Genomic DNA, 16,869 nt, shown 5'->3' with positions numbered 1-16,869 from the left:
CCCGAACCCCGACTCCGTGACGCTCTGTCATTGGCCTTTGCCGATTATAATGTGCACCACAAGACATCCTCACCCAAAGCCCAGATTCGAACCAACCGCGTGCCTTCAGACCCCTTCATTTCGAAGATAACTGACAGTCAAAACATTGGCTGGAAAACACACAAGGCCCCGGTTACAGAAACCTTGCTGAGGATAAGGCGGAGAAAACATCCCCCAACCAACAGTCTCAGTGAGCAGTGGAGATCATTTCCTGACACAGGGGAGGGTGATGAGCCAGTCACACAAACACACACACACACACACACACACACACAGACTGTGGACTCATTGGCTTAGTTGAATGACGGGTCTGACGAGACAAATGTTGATTATCCTTCGGAGCGGTTGTCAAGTTTGCAGAGCAGCGCTCGGTCAGCACAGCACAGCAGTGGAAGTTGTGGACTGTAGGATGAACAGAGAAATAAGGAAGAAGGAAAATGGGAGAGAAGTCGGAGACAGAGGACAGTGGGCCAGTAAAACGGAATACCTTCTGGTCGTCGCAGGAAATGTGGTCGGTCTGGGCAACGTGTGGAGATTTCCTTACCTCTGCTACAAGAACGGCGGAGGTGAATGGGACACATGGGAACTGGGATTATCTTTTTTTTCTGTCTTGTTTGTTGATGAGAGATGAGTGAATTGAGGTTTCATTTCCCCCGACAACGACATGCCCCGTGTGTGCAACACAGGGGCCTTTCTCGTGCCGTACTGTCTGTTAGCCGTGGTGTGTGGGATACCCCTGTTCCTGCTGGAGACCGCGATGGGTCAGTACACCCAGGAGGGATTCATCACCTGCTGGATGAAGCTGTGTCCGCTGGCACAAGGTGAGTCGACGTCAAGCGGGAGGAAAAAAGCCTCCGTCCCACATCCTGCGATGTTATCGTATTATTTGAAGTTTCCCGCCAACAGACATGAACACGTCAAATGGTTTGGTTTTTTTTTCATTTCAGGAATTGGATATGGATATTTCATGATGAAACTCTATGACTTCTGCTACGTATTGGTCCAAGTCTGGGCTCTTTTCTACCTGGTGTTCTCCTTCAGGTCCAAGCTCCCGTGGGCCAGCTGTGACAACTCCTGGAATACAGGTTCATCTAGTATAGTTCATCTATCAGCGATTCTTACTTGCCCATGGGGTTAAACCATGATGTTGGGTGAAGTCGGGTAATCTGGGACATTGGGTGATGTTGCGAACCTTAACTCAAGTGCGTCTATTTCCTGATCTAACACAATCTAATCAACAGGTTAAGTGCGAATGTCAAAGGACTGAAATCAATTTACTTACCTTTTTTAAAATTACTGTTCTTATGCTTATAGATAATCTGTAAAACGACCTCTAGTCTAACTCGGGCACACACAGCTTATTCATGCAGTGTTTATTAATATCAATTTAAACCAGGTTTCTTTTCGTTCGGCACCAGGGAGATTTCTAGGTGTGGCACGTCTCCTCCAAGTATGTCATCTACATTCTTTCTACTGTTGCAAAAAAAAAAGAAGAAGTCCCTGATTACTCCAGACTCACCCTCACTGTTTTCATATCTCATGACAGGGATTCCTCTCACACTGACCAAATCTTTGTTTGTTCCCAAAACGCAGCTAACTGTGTCGATCTTCAGATATCCAATTCATCCAATCGGACAGAAAATCCAATCAACACCACCTCTTCCGCAACGGAGTTCTGGGAGTGAGTATAATGAATCCCTGATCACTATACTTTAAAAAAAAACTTTTGATGCATTGACAATGACTCTTACTGTTCAGCATTTTTGTTACGCTATGTCAGAAACTTTGGCCCCATGGGTAATTATCAATTATTTGGAAATTTAAATCTGATTACTAACCTACAAATTCAAATAATGGTATAAATATATTAATCATATTAGCCGAATTGTAAAAACTCTTGTAGAAATTGCAGAGCTGACTGAGTTTTGATGACCCCTATTATTAATATTTTGATTGATTTTTTTGGGGTCAAATATTTTGACTGATTTGAATAGGGATCGGTGACAGTTGACGGCATCAATTACAGCAACCAAAATTTGAATTGAATTTCGGAACAGGCCTGCGCACTTGATATGAAGTGAGCGGCGGTGGACTGAGCGCCTGGTATTTGTCGAATCTGTCGGAAAAATGTCTGTACTCACATTTTACGCAAGAAGAGTTGATTTAACAAAAAGGTTCAGAAATAAGTCACACCTACACGACGCTGGAATTTTGGCCCCTTGAATCAGACGTGCCCTCTCGCCAGGCGGCGGGTGCTCGCCATGTCCGGAGGCATCGAGGAGCTGGGCAGCGTCCGGTGGGAGCTGGCTGTGTGTCTGCTGGTCAGCTGGGTGTTTTGCTACTTTTGCATTTGGAAAGGTGTCAGGTCGTCGGGGAAGGTCAGTGGAAAGAATTTTGGAAAGATATTTCAAAACCATAGGAATTATTCAAGCGTGTATGTATTGACAATGTCCTTTCCTGCGTAGGTATCGTACTTCACAGCCACTTTCCCCTACCTGATGCTCTTGGTTCTACTCGTCAGGGGCCTGACTCTACCTGGGGCTTGGGGAGGAATCTACTTCTACCTGTATCCCGATGTGAACCGGCTGGCTGACCTGGAGGTGGCGGATCGATACGAACTTTAGACCTACCTCTGCATCACTAACAATGGAAAATCTGCTTGTAGTTTTTCCGATTTTAAAAAAATATACCTGAAGTCAACTGAGTACTCGTGTGTATGGTGAAAACAAAGACGGGGACGATGAATGTAATAATATGCGAGTTTGTATTTCTCGTGTCGTTACAGGTCTGGTTAGAGGCGGGATCTCAGATATTCTTCTCCTACAGCCTGACTATAGGGACGCTAAATGTTCTGGGCAGCTACTGCGACTACAACAACAACTGTTACAAGTGAGCGGAAGTTAGATATCGCATGTGCTTTTTTATTTGAGGTGAGACGTTAGGTTTGCCGTCGTTTACATCATGTCTTCCCCCGACGATGTCGGCCTCTGCAGGGACTGCTTTTGGCTGTGTCTGCTGAACAGCGCGACCAGCTTTGTTTCCGGATTCGTCGTCTTCTCCGTCCTGGGATTCATGGCCGAGAAACAAGGCGTCGCCGTCGACCAAGTGGCAGAGTCAGGTAGCGCAAAATCTGTGTTCTATTATTAAACTTTGCTCGAAGCTAAATCTGGTACAAATCGTTTCTCCTCTGTCTCAGATGAATGTACTTTGGACAAAACTGTCCCTGACGCAGTCGACGGAAATAACAAACCAAATGTTAATGTTTGAAAATCCCCCTTGTTTAATTATCTTCTACAGGTCCAGGCTTGGCCTTCATCGTCTACCCCCAAGCGACGGCCATGATGCCTTTGCCGCAGCTGTGGACCGTCTGCTTCTTCCTGATGCTCATCCTGTTGTCCGTCGACACGCATGTGAGATTGCCGTACTGCCCGTTGAATCACTTGCAGCCGATGACGGATGGCACACTCAAAAGGGCGTATACGCAGGAATTACAGTGATAGTGTTTTACCGTTTCGCCCCCCCCCCCCTCCACCAGTTTGTGACGGTGGAGAGCGTCATCACCTCCGTGAGCGACTTGTTTCCGAAGCTGTTCCGTGGACGAGGGAGGCACGAGATCTTTGTCCTCGTCTTCTGCTCAGCCTTCTTCCTCCTTCATCTGCCCATGGTCACCGAGGTAAAGACAACATGGACATAAAAATCACACTTTAACTTTGATGCCACACTGGTGTTGTGCTATGTTGTGAATGTTTCCATCAATAATTCATTGGCCTTTGCGCTTTCTAGGGAGGCATTTACATATTCCAGCTTATTGATTATTACGGTTGTACCAGAGCCTGTCAGGACTTCATGGCTGTATGTCAGTGCTTTGCCATGGCTTGGATTTTTGGTGAGTAGATATTATTTGCCATTTGACTTAATTATGCCTTTTTGATTATGTGTGTTGTCTATTGATGGAAAGAAACACCTTGAACCATTACATTTAGGGAAAAGAGTAGAGGGCCCAGGATGCTTCTCTGGGGTGCTCCATAATCAGTACGGGCTTTTACCATCTTCAGCAGGGCTGCTGCAGGTTTATGGTGGAACAACATTGTTTAAATATTTTGGGTGTTATCTCAATGATTGTATATCTATATCTATAGTTGGTTAAAAACATTAAACTCTTGCCAAGAAATAAGAGGATTGGATTTGATGTCTGTAGTTGCGAGAAGCTGTTTTGAAGAGTTATGGAGGAAATAGTGAAATAATTGCAGACAAGTCACTCTTGAATCCTGGAAGAGCCACAGGAGACAGGAGTTGATTTTAATAGTCGGGTGGGAATACAGTCGTGGGCGATTTAATCTGGCTGATGTCAACGCAGATTTTGATCATTATTGGTCATCATTCTAAAATATGTCGTGCTCAGTGGAGGTACAGGGACAAGAAGTGCCAAACCCATCTTCGTAATACTGTTCCCTATGATGGAATTTTTTTTGCATTTTGTGCAAATTCATCACATGCGATTACTATTTAGAGAGGGAACTGGAAACCATCCAGGTGACCAGCTATCTCGGGGAAAGTTATCAGTGTTTCGCTTTTCACAAATGTCCCAAAATCCAAGATTGCAGTTAAGAGAAACTGTCAGAATTCGTCCAATCTTTCACACTCTCTTCTCTAGATGCTGTTTGCTGTAATCGATAACCACGTGTATATCTCAATACATTCATCTGTCTTTTACTGTACGATTCTAATGACCTTGCGTGTGTGAAAATGAGCTCCGTGTCAGATCTGAACTTCCACCAGGTGCCGACCACTTCCGTGACATCATCAAGCACATGACGGGACAGAAGCCCAGTGTTTTCTTTGAACTGTGCTGGAGATATGCGATTCCTCTGCTGTCACTGGTGAGGCAGAAAAAAACGTGGCCTACTTTCACAAAGTGAATTTCACGTTGTTTTTCCAGTGTCGGTGCAGGGAAAATCTAAATTTGATTGATTTGCGTGCAAATTTAAGCTACGTTTCGTTCCAATAACGTTACTGTCAAATATCATGCCGATAGTGTATGTGGCGCCGATTGTAAAGTGACTGACACGCTGAATATAACAGCATCATCGTCATCTTTCTTCCCCCTACAAAGAATAACCCTATTTAAAAACAATGTCAATGTTAAATCTAAATATTAAATTTATATTAAATTTTAAATCTTAAATAAATATTAAAATTAAATCTATGTTAAATCGTGTGTTGAACATTGAACATTTGGATTTAAATCAAATGTTCGCATTTAACTGTTTTTTGTTTTTGTTTTTTTAAAAAGGTAAATATGACAAAGTTCTCAAGTATTTCTGTGAATCTAGTAAATCTTTTTTCATGTTTTGGAGCTAAATATGCACATCATTTCTTAATAGGTACTCTATACCACCAGCTCTGTTATTATTGATTTGTTATTTTTTTTAGTGAAGGGCCCATAGTGGTATTTATTTATGTACAGCATATCCCTGGTCTTTACTTTGTAAGTGTTCCTCTTCGCAGATTTCCTTCATCTTGTACCTGGCTCTTTACAAAAGCCTCAAGATTAACGACGGGTACACTTACCCCGACTGGGCGTACGCCCTGGGATGGACCATGACCCTCTCCTCTGTAGTCATGGTGCCACTGTGGGCAGCTGGACAGATGTGTGTCACGCCGGGCACCTTCAGACAGGTGATGTTTCGTGTTCCATGTATCATGTAAAGAGAAAAACAGACAGCATAGAAACTCACTCACCTTTGTGTTTCGTCATTCCAGCGTTTGTCCATCCTTTGTCGTCCCGCTGAAGCTCCGGCCTGCCCGACGGAAGACGGAAAACCGGGAGAGGAGGGGTTGACTGTTGGACTGACGATGTCTGTCATGACCGATTGATATGACCTGTACTTAATGTGACCTGCTGTGTAACATGGCAACACATGTAAATGTCTGCTGAAGGGATTTGTGTCCAAATGACAATATTTTTATGGTTTTTCAACCTTATTTAAAAAAAAAAAATTTTAAGAACTGATTCATTTAATCTGTTTTACAGTGAATAACTGTAACTCAAACACTTTGGGGTTTATGACTGTTAACATATTTGAAGACAACTTGTTGTTGGATTTCTCAATATTCTATAGGAAAAAAAACTGGGGTTTTGTACATATGTAAACTAAAGTCAATCATTCAACATAAGTGGTCTTTTTCAGTTTGTGGGCTGACAGGCTCCACAGATACGCACATTTATGTGCACACACACTGAATAAGTGATTTTTGCATATGCCACCTTTAAAGTAGTGATATTCGAACATTTTCAGATTTCCCAGGGGAACAATTCATGAGTCTTGATGAAACAACTGGTATCTAGGAGTGTGTGCAATCTGCTACAGCGTGCTTGTATATAAGATGACTGTTGGGCCTTGACGGAGGTATGAACTCTCCTCGGAGCCATTTCCAGCGACAACAACAAAAAGTTGATTCTGAGGCAAGATATGCGTTGAGTTTCCAACAATGTTTATTAAGTAAGTTTAATATTCACATTTTTTTAACTGACAACGAACATATTTTCCGTCCTGAACTGGACACGTCCGTGTGTTTTCTGTACGATGTGTTTTTCGGCTGAGAGTCAATTAAAACCATGAAAGTCTGTGGCTGTGCTTGCTGCTGCCGCGTCTGACGGCTCCTCCCCCCCCCCCCCCCTTTTTTATTTTTTCTGGAAAAAACCCATAATGGAGGCTTGTTTAGATCCTTTACTGGCATTCGCAGACGTTTTCTTCTGACTTTTCTTCTTCTCGTCCTCCCTGCTACCCGCTGGAGGTTTCGCCGGGATGAAATCCGCGGGAGCTCGTTTGGCGGCCTTCGCGTCGTCCTCCGCCTCGGAGTACGATTCGCTCTCGTAGCCTTTCTCCGTCACTGTGGGGAGTAAAGACAAAGAGAAATCAACCCCAGTCTATAAATAATTAAAAAATTAACCAAACTAATAACCCTACAGTCTGAGTTCCTGTGTTCTAAGGACAAATGGTGTCATATTGACAGTAAAGACACATTTAGGGATTTTGGACTGGACAGTTACAAATGTGTCTGTTGTCTGTGCTGTTGTTATTAAACTTTTAATTATATTACAAAAGTGTTCACAGTATTTTATCAAACCCCATTCATACACATGTAAACAAAATTACTAACACAAATTATTATAAGATACCAAAGTGTGTAAAGATTCAATTATAGAGTTCTTTGAACAGAATTTGGGCTTTTTGTCAACGTAAAAAAGATTCAACAAATTGAATCCAGGTGGGAGACGAGGTCTCACTCCTCGGCCCGTTTCTCGTACCGATGCATCCTTCGTCGTCCACAAAGGTTCGAGCTTTCAGGACTCGTCTCCTCTTCCTCGTTTTGGCTCCAGGGAGACTCTGCTGTCGAGTAAAAGGAAAAGAAGAAAAAAAACATGAATGTTCACTTTGCCATTCAGTGTTAAATACATGGTATTAATGGAACAAATGGACTGGATATATAATTATGACATAATCAAACACGTACATGTGAATGTGAAACAGACTCGACCTCCATTTCAGGACGCGGTGATGGTTCTCTGGTTTCCTTCTGCTGTGGAGAATCTGGAATGACTGGACACGAGCGTAGATATTAGTTTTGTACAATGAAACTTTAAAGAATTTTAAAAAATCTTATTTTTCTTGAATATTGTGGTTTTTCAATATGAATAAACATAACTATATCTTCACAAATTGTAAATAAGGAATTACTCGTCACTGTTGGGAACATTATGGAAAACAGCACAGTTACCATGTTAAAAATAAACTGTAACAAAAAAAGTAGGTTTATTGAAGTTTTCAAATGAAAGAAAAAATAAAGATAAAGAGAATGAGGTAAAAGTAAAGTGATCACCATCTTCATCGCTGCTGTCTGGTTGAGGTTTCTTGATCCTTCGCCTCTTTTTCTTCTCCATCTTTTCCTCCTCGCTGTCGGAATCCGCAATTCGTTTGGTTTTGCTTTTAAAAAGAGAATAAAAAAGACATTGTAAAAAGGTGTTTCGTGAGGAGAAACCGTAAAGACAAAGTCTAAAACTGTGAACGAAGATGGACGACACGTCTCCACTTTCCTCCTGTCGCGCAAAAATAAAAGCCAAAAATATTACGGGCACGGGCGCCGCCATCTTGCACTGGTCATCACGTGCTTGCAACCAATCACGAGTCAGTCCCAGCTGTCAATCATGATGTTTCAATCGTCCATCTTTCTTTACAGTCACCGACACCGTATCGCTACCGTCTGATCACGTGATAGAGAATATTTCCGCAGATTTCCCACATGAATATTAAAAAACAAACCTCCTGGAATCTTTCTTTGCGTCTTTCGGCGACTCCTCCTCCTCCTCCGCCGCAGCAGCAGCAGCTTCCTGTTTTTCTTCAGGCGGTGAACTCTGGTGTCGCTGCTCTGCGGCGCAGGACGACGGAACTGCTGCTGCTGCTGCTGCTGCTGCTGCTGCTGCTGCTGCTGCTGCTGCTTCTTCCTCCTTCACAGCTTTGTCAGGTTTCTCTGAGGAAAATTAAGCAATTGAATAAAGTCACAAATGACCACTTGTAACATTTGAACAAAAACGTCTCTGGTTATCACGTTCAAACGTGGAAGCGGCCCACGATTCACTTTGGCTCGTAATAGTTTTATGTTACCTTCTCTAACCCTCTTTTGAAAATTCAAAAACTTTGAATGTTACTCACTTGACGTCTGATTCCCAAAGAAGTTCATCGCTGGATTGGCTTTTGCAGCGGGTTTGCTTTTGGTGGCAACAGCCTAAAAAATTTCAAAACATTATTTTACAACATCTACTGCTCTTGGTTATTTCTTTTTTTTGGGGGGTGGGAAATGACATTGGACACAAAGCCGTACCATGGGTTCATCTCCCCTCTGTTCCGGCTTGACCTCTTTGCCGCTCTCCTGGCTCTTGGCTGGGGCTTTGTTCGCGAACATTCCCATGATGCCCCTCTGTGGTTTGGTGGACGGTTTCGGAGCCGGTTTAGATTCGCCAGATCTCTTTGCTGCCAGCTCCGGTGAGGGAGCCCGCTGGGGTTCTCTCTCTGTCTGCTGCAGCTCCTGAGTGGACATGGGCACCGCGCCGGCACAGCGGATTGCACTGTATCTACAAAACCAAGGAAAAGGAAATGTTAAAGCTACAGTGTGTAATATTTAGAAGAACTTATTCACAGAAATTGAATATATTGTCCATAACTATGTGTTCATATATGTATAATCACGATGTTTTTTCGTCAACTTTGAATGAGTTAAACATAGTTCCATGAGGTGGACCCGACCTCTGTGTGAGTCTCCATGTTTCTACGTCGTGTTGAATACGGTTGTTGCACAAAACGGTCCAGATTACGTCACATTCACGTTGAATTTTCAGACGCTGCCGGAAACCGGAAATGGAATCGGCGGTGCGCCGCCATAAAGTGTCCCCTGTCGGGTGCTCAGCTGGTTGCGGTTTGCAACTTTTCCACCAGATGCCAGATTTACACACTGGGGCCTTAAATGTGAATATTTTCTGGTTTCTTTGCACCTCTGTGACAGTAAAACTAAATCTCGTTGGTGTGTGGACAAAACAAAAACATCATCTTTCTGGGAGACACGATCGACATTGTTCACCATTTTACTGACCAAACAGCTCATCGATTAATCGGGGAAATAATCGACAGATTAAATCGACGGCGAGAATAATCTTTAGTTGCAGCCCTAGACTCAAACCCTGACCTTCTGTACCAAAGTCAGCAGTGTAACCCACCGGCTCCTCGCACGACATAAGTAAACAGCAGCAGCTAGCGAGATTAAATTATTTGCTCTGCTACTGCAAAGATTTTTTTTCACCTCCAAAACAAGCGAGCGCACGCCCACCTGTGTCATCGCAGTTCACACTGAAGAACCAGGTACTTTTTCTGGTGCTCAGCTCTGAACCAGTTTGCTGCGCGGACCAGAAAGATGCCCCGTTCCCCTGCTGCAGGGGAAGTGCTCTGGGTATATTTACTTTACATAAAAGGGCCTTTTCTATATTTTTTCCCAGACTGTGCTTGAATGTGCAAAATATCCCGATTAACTCAGGAGGCAACAATACACGGTCCACACACCTGCTGCAGCTCTTCAGGTTGTCTTTGACGGCGTCGTAGTCGACGCTGTAGAGCGGCCCGCTGTCCTTCAGCAGAGCTTTCTGGACGCTGTAGACGTGGACGCTGACGATCAAGCTCATCTTGGCTTTGAGGTCTGCGAAGAAAAAAAAAGACTCCCGAGGTTAGACACGTCTGCCTCTTGGACCCTCAATAAACATAATGGACACAAATACTCCAGGGCACTAAAAAACTACTTTACTGTTGCCGCCTGGGGACTAAATGCAGAAGCAACCGGAGTAAATACGGCATCGTGTTGCTGTAGGGAATGACCGTTACACACCTTCCAACTGGTCCTCTCTGACAACTGACACCGTGTGGCCCTGGGGAAGAACAAACACGGGGACAATCAAATGAATCAAAAACAACAGACAAAGATTCAAACAGCGCTAAAATGTTACTCACCGGTTGCCCCTTGTCCACAAACTTCCCCGAGACCAGGTAGGTGGCGTGGAGCTGAGGTGAACTCTCCTTCCTCTTGTGATCCAGGTAGTGGAAGAGCATTCTGAAGAACGAACACACACACACACACACACACACACACACACACACACACACACACACACACACACACACACACACACACACACACACACACACACACACACACACACACACACACACACACACACACACACACACACACACACACACACACACACACACACACACACACACACACACACACGTAACCATAATCTTTATTATAAAAAAACTATCGATAATATCGGTTCACCTCTGACGTGTGTGGTCTTGTTTTGAAAATAAATAGCTGACTTGTGTATATTAGTTTTGTTTGTACTGTTTGTTTCTGAAACCAGAGGAGGAGGAAAAGCGGGAGGAGGAAGAAGAGTAAGAGGAGGAGCAGAAGCAGGAGGAGGAGGAGGAGGAAGAGGAGGAGGAGCAGGAAGAAGAGGAGGAGGAGGGAGAGAAGGAGGAGGAAGAGGAAGAGACGCAGGAAGAGGAGCAGGGAGAGGAGGAGCAGGAAGAGGAAGAGGAGGAGGAGGAAAAGGAGCAGGAGGAGGAAGAGGAGCAGGAGGAAGAGGAGCAGCAGGAGGAGGAATAGGAGGAGCAGGAGGAAGAAGAGCAGGGAGAGGAGGAGCATGGAGAGGAGGAGGAAGAGGAGCAGGAGGAGGAGCCGGAAGAAGAGCATGAGGAGGGAGAGAAGGAGGAAGAGGAAGAGACGCAGGAGGAGGAGCAGGGAGAGGAGGAGCAGGAGGAGGAGCAGGAGGAGGAAGAGGAGGAGGAGGAAGAGCAGAAGGAGGAAGATGAGGAAGAGGAGCAGGGAGAGGAGGAAGAGGAGCAGGAGGAGGAGCAGGAGGAGCAGGAGGAGGAGGAAGAGGAGGAGCAGGGAGAGGAGGAAGAGGAGGAGGAGGAAGAGCAGAAGGAGGAAGATGAGGAAGAGGAGCAGGAGGAGGAAGAGGAGCAGGAGGAGGAGGAAGAGGAGCAGGAGGAGCAGGAGGAGGAGGAAGGAGGGACACTCACTGTTTGGCGGTGTTGACATGGACTCCAAGTGTGAGACTCAGCCATTTGTAAGTCACCTGGCAGTTAAACAAAAATCGCACATCATTACACACTTGCCACGTGAATGAGGGAAACTAGGAGACAAAACACAAATACGTTTCAAAGGATCATTTCTAAAACCCCTCAACGTTTGTCCGTTTCAAACAACACAACGGTTGGCGGCTAACGGCCATAACAGGAGTCCACGACCTATAAAAATGAGATTGTGTTGAATTTAACCAACATCTTTTAAACATATTTATAAGCCGATTTATCCATAAGAACCACGCGAACGGTAAACAGTTGTAATTTAAACTCATTCCGACACGTGCGTCGCCCCGACGGGCGAGTCAAAGTTAAATATGCAGTTGTGTGAACGCAGTTCAGCGACTCGGCTCCGTTGGCGTTTTTCGCGTCTGGACAAGAGACCGACGACTTTCACTCACTATCTTGTCGTGGTCGTTGACGAACTCGTCGATATTATCCAAGTACAGCTCGTCCATGTTGTCGAGATTGTCCGTCGGAGCCGGTTCTGTCGGTCCCAGTGCGCGGGAAGGCAGTTTATTTACTTCCTGTTTAATGTCACGTGTCTTGTTCGTGTTTCCTGGGAGGCTGTGGGGCGCCACCATCGCCCCCTGCAGGCCAACACAGGCTACAGCAGTTCTGTCATTTTCCCCTCCATCCTGTTCACTATGCTTATTTTCCCCCTCTTCAGGACCACAGAGGAATCATTTCATCCATGGTCATGGAAAGTTTATGAACTTATGACCAGATATCCCGGACACAGTGAGTGAGGGCTGTGCCAGACACATCGGCTAAAGAATCTGTGTCAATCTCAGAGTGGCTCACCTGAACGACTGTATTCGTATTAGGGCCAGACATGAGATAAAAAATAAGAAGAGGAAATGTTTTTTAGCCTGTTTCCTTTTGCATTTGGAGAATAAAGTTGAAATGTCTAGATTAAAGTGGAAGAATATATAAAACTTCGCCTTGAAGATGCAGATGAAAACTAAAGTCCTCAGATGGATCAGAGTTGGTGAAGTTAAAGGGAACAAACCCAGGCGGATCTTCTTTGGCTTTGTTCTGATCTTCCACTGAACATGAGTCAGATTGGCCTTTAAAACCTTAATCACTTCTTTGCTGGTGAGTATAGATACCTAGTCTGCCTGAAGCTTTAAGGTGTCAGAAAGGTTTTAATGATTATGCATAGAGAGAAATAAAATGGCCCCTACAGGCCAATGCAATGGCATGGTGAACACATCCGTCCGCGGAGTACATTATCTTCAGGGAACATATGGAAACAGGAAGCTCCTGATCACACCTTGAGGCGTTGATGAGAGCCAGCGGTGCCTGCAGGTGTCACACATGGACTCGGAAACTTTTCTAACCCTCGGGGAAAGTTCTCAACATCATCGGCATCACGTGACGATCCGTCATTCAGACACACACACACCCACACACACACACACACACACAGGAGCTCAGCGGGTGAAATTATCTTTCTTTATGCTTAATAAAAAGACACAGACGTGATCCTTTGACGTCTGCTTTGGGTAAAACCTTGATAATGGGTTTGTTTGTCTGTGATTTCCTGCTGTAAGACGGCGAAATCCAAAGCATTTGGCTGACGGAACAAAATAGTTTTTTCTATTCTCACGTTTAAAAATCTTTGAATGTTGGATAAAACTGGCCCGTGACGTCACACTCCGACTGCCCCGGTGCATCAGATCCACTGAGAAATATCCGCTTTTAGAGAAACGCATGAGGAATGTATCATGTATCTCCCTGCCGGTGCATTTCAGGGGCCTCGGCAGTCCGAGCCGGGCCCTTGGGATTGCCTGGAACGGAAAAAAATTCCGATTGGTCTTGAAGATTTCAAATCTCCAAAACGCCAGCTGCCCTGAGGGGGCCAGTGATCTGCTCAAATCCACAGCTGCCGACTTCCCCCGGCCGCGTGGCGGCGGCCGTCACGAGGCCCCGGGGACGCAGACGTTTGTGAAAATAACGTGTGTAAGGGATCAGATAGAGAACCGCAGCAGAACGAGCGACACGCTGCGCAGCCCCCGGCGGACGTCTGGCTCAGGAGCTCAGAGCCTCAGACCGCAGACCACCACGGCTTCTTCTTCTCTCACGAACACCAACTGGGAGGAGTGTTATCGTTGGACGCGATGCTACGGTCGGGATTGGTCTTCGCTGCAGGAGTGGAAGTTATTATCGAAATATTTCTTACAGGTTTTTTTTCTCAGCATGTGGAGGATAATGTTAGGATGCGGCCTGGATGGATGGGACAGAGATTAATACGCTGCTGCGTTTGAAAATCTCCAGGATACGTTAAAGTTTAATGTGAGCATCTGCAGGTTTCAGTCGGTTTTCTTCTGCATTGACTCAAATGCTTTTTAAAACCTTAAAGACTTTTATTTTGCGTCGTGGCAGCAAACCACTTTGCTCAGAGTTTGGGGGAAAAAAAGGCTCCAGCAACATGGAAACTACATTTCTCGTACAGAGTTGTGGAATCATGTCTTTTTTAATTGACAATTAATGTCTGCTGGAGCCAATCCCAGCAGACGTTGGGCGAGAGGGGCGGGGTCAATTCAGAGTCTCCAATGAACCTGACCCCATCCTGCATGTCTCTGGACTGTGGGAGGAAGCCGGAGAACCTGGAGAGAACCCACGCACACACGTGGAGAACATGCAAACTCCACACAGAAAGGCCCTGGTTGGTTTGAACCGGGATTCAAACCCAGAACCTTCTTGCTGTGAGGCGAAAGTGCTCACCACTACGCCACCGTGCAGCCCCTTTCTGAGAATAATAATGTTTATTGTGTTTCCGACAAACTGTCGCATGGTTCGTAACGACTTCGCCATCATCAACAATCAAATGAAGCATTCGTATGATTTCAGTGGGAGAATCGCAACAACACTAGTTGTAAACTCTGATCGTTGACCTGACCTTGCAACCACCAGCCTCATTTTCAAACCAACTTGGCTGCTTCTCAATAAAAATCTGGACATCGCAAACTCTGCGAACGCTCCATGCGGTGACAAAACTCTCGCTGAAATTACACGGCAGCTCTTGCCGTCGTCCCTTTTTGCTCCTCGGCGGAGATGTGGAGGCCCCCGGGCCCAATGTCAGGCTCTGTCAGAGGGGACAATCATTAGCCAGCCCCCCCCCCCCCCCCCCCCCCCCCCCCCCCCCCCCCCCCCCCCCCCCCCCCCCCCCAGAGGAGCCTCTCCCCCCTTCGGCATCCGTTCCACTTCAGCCTCAGCCCTTTGTGGCTCCCGCTGATAAGGCCGAACTAATATCTAGTCGGTCCCCGGCTGCATGGGAGATGATAAACACAGGCTGAGCCGCTGTCCACTCCGTCAGGACAATAGAAACTGGATTCTCGCCCCTCCAGGCCATTGTTATTCTACAAGAGAGAGACAGTGTGTGTGTGTGTGTGTGTGTGTGTGTGTGTGTGCACCGCTGACATCCTGCCCAGGTGCTTGAAACAAAACACGGGACAGTGAAAGGGTGACAGATTGACTTAGTGGTTACAATAGCTGTGCCATGAACGAAATGTCCCGCTTTTCAGACCCTGCTGCATGCCTGCGTCCAGACTGGCCAAATGTCCTTGGGGGAAAAATAATAAAAACTGTTGTTTCCGAAATTATCCGTCATCCTTGAATAACAGCAGCTGGGAAACAAATAGCTGTGATTCGCACTTTAGGTCTTTTTTTTTTTTCATGCTGCAAACCTGGAATCACAGATGAAGCTACAGGCTTCCTTTCTTTTTTTCACTTAACGTTAAAGTGATGGCTTCATTTCAAGTTCAAGTTTTTCAAGTTCTGGGACTCTGGGCAAAGCAAGTGTGTAAGAAGCGTTGGCCCCCAATGTCGCTGTACCGGGCTTTGTTTGGGGGCCGTGCCAGACAAGCCGCTGAGCTGTTGCGAAATTGTTGAACTAGGGAAACGTGACCGTGGCAATATTTATTGTTTCTCCCCGATGATGATGGACTGACGACGAGCTCTTGTTGTCGGGGTTTTTTGTTGGATCCACCCGTTAATCCAGATGTGCTCCAAATTTGAGTGGGTTCGTCCTCGTGCCACGGCCCACCCCCCTACGCACAATGACACGGGAAGCGGTTCAATTAACAAACGGACAGTCGAAGCGCAGAAGGACACGTCCTCGGCAGAGGTGACAAATCGATCACAAATGAAAAACGATGAGCAAAATCCTTCATTTCTAATGAATCTGAGTATGAGTTTCATCAGAAATGGAACAACTCAGAGAAGTCAGGTTAGTAACTCAAACTTTCCGAAGAGTCAAGATTCCTGCAGAGACTCTTCACCCCACTCATACTTCAGTGGTTGCACGGGGAATCGCGGTGGTAATGGGCCAATAGACGAATTATGGAGCTGAATAAGATGCAGGGATTTGGGAGCAGATGACTTTGGTTGCATTCATGTCCTCATGTTATCACATTCATCTTTCCTGTAAATCCCGAAACTGCTCGTGGTGTTTGTTATGTATTTATTCGAGCAAACAGCTGATTACCATTTTAACAAGAACATTTCGAAATGAGATTGAATTGTGTGTTGTTGTTGTTTTTTTTTTTTTTTTCTTCAAATAGCAGATCCATTTGCGGAAGAATAATTTGAAATGTGTTCAGACTCTTACCCACATTTCATTTAACCACCAAACCGCCCTGCTCACACGAGCGCAGCCATCGTTTCAAAAATACAGAGGTAATGAGTCTGGAGTGGAACTCTGAAGAGCTGATCGGATGTTTGTTCCTTTTTTAATCAGTTCAGTGTGAAATGTAGCTTTTGTGGAAAAAGGAATAATGTTTTTAATAGAACGATGGACGTTAAAAAGCTGACACTGACACATTAGGGTTACTGGGGAACTACTGATAACAATAAAGCCGTCACAAGAGCATGACCCCATACACGCTCATTAAATGTGCTCTTATGATGTCTGTTACATTGAGTACTAGTATTCTCTTAAAAGCTTTATTTGTCTATATACTAGAAAACTGGAACCATTCAAAGTATAACGAATAGGCTATATGCAATTCATGTTGGCAAGTTCAGAAACTTATTTTTTTAATGATCTTTGATCTAAGATTTATTTGTATAGCATTTTTTTTACGCAGTTCAGTCTTTCACACAAGTGTTAAACAATACAATACATCAA

General features: G+C 45.1%; 2 protein-coding genes across 5 annotated transcripts; one reads left to right on the top strand and one right to left on the bottom strand.

The window, feature by feature from the left end:
• The first annotated feature begins 286 nt into the window (after positions 1-286).
• Positions 287-6,667, top strand: LOC118311398 (sodium- and chloride-dependent GABA transporter 2). 3 transcript variants are annotated; one of them, XM_035635241.2, is made up of 14 exons: positions 312-605; positions 726-860; positions 987-1,124; positions 1,633-1,720; positions 2,285-2,417; positions 2,505-2,639; positions 2,825-2,928; positions 3,033-3,157; positions 3,337-3,449; positions 3,575-3,712; positions 3,823-3,925; positions 4,819-4,919; positions 5,548-5,718; positions 5,803-6,667. In XM_035635241.2, exons 1-14 carry the CDS (start codon positions 341-343, stop codon positions 5,914-5,916), a joined length of 1,863 nt encoding a protein of 620 aa, XP_035491134.2. In that variant the 5' UTR covers positions 312-340; the 3' UTR covers positions 5,917-6,667. The 3 variants fall into 3 exon arrangements, 1 of the variants encoding a protein (XP_035491134.2); XR_004793979.2 differs by lacking the exon at positions 5,803-6,667 and having other exon boundaries at positions 287-605; positions 4,791-4,919; positions 5,548-5,565; XR_004793978.2 differs by lacking the exon at positions 5,803-6,667 and having other exon boundaries at positions 289-605; positions 4,802-4,919; positions 5,548-5,684.
• Positions 6,512-12,290, bottom strand: pold3 (polymerase (DNA-directed), delta 3, accessory subunit). Of its 2 annotated transcripts, none has more exons than XM_035635242.2 (12): positions 12,137-12,290; positions 11,673-11,728; positions 10,593-10,692; positions 10,471-10,510; positions 10,152-10,284; positions 8,923-9,172; positions 8,754-8,826; positions 8,364-8,571; positions 7,924-8,027; positions 7,558-7,643; positions 7,352-7,433; positions 6,512-6,933 (listed from the first exon to the last, which is right to left on the bottom strand). In XM_035635242.2, the coding sequence occupies exons 1-12, from the start codon at positions 12,191-12,193 to the stop codon at positions 6,725-6,727; spliced, it is 1,398 nt and encodes a 465-aa protein (XP_035491135.2). In that variant the 5' UTR covers positions 12,194-12,290; the 3' UTR covers positions 6,512-6,724. The 2 variants fall into 2 exon arrangements, with proteins under 2 accessions (XP_035491135.2, XP_035491136.2); XM_035635243.2 differs by having other exon boundaries at positions 7,352-7,430.
• Between the last annotated feature and the right edge of the window lie 4,579 nt (positions 12,291-16,869).

The sequence above is a fragment of the Scophthalmus maximus genome, chromosome 5 (genome assembly GCF_022379125.1).
Source record: "Scophthalmus maximus strain ysfricsl-2021 chromosome 5, ASM2237912v1, whole genome shotgun sequence".
In the NCBI taxonomy this organism is placed as follows: domain Eukaryota; kingdom Metazoa; phylum Chordata; class Actinopteri; order Pleuronectiformes; family Scophthalmidae; genus Scophthalmus; species Scophthalmus maximus.
Note: the sequence above shows the minus strand (reverse complement) of the source record. Positions and strands in the feature narration are given on the sequence as shown.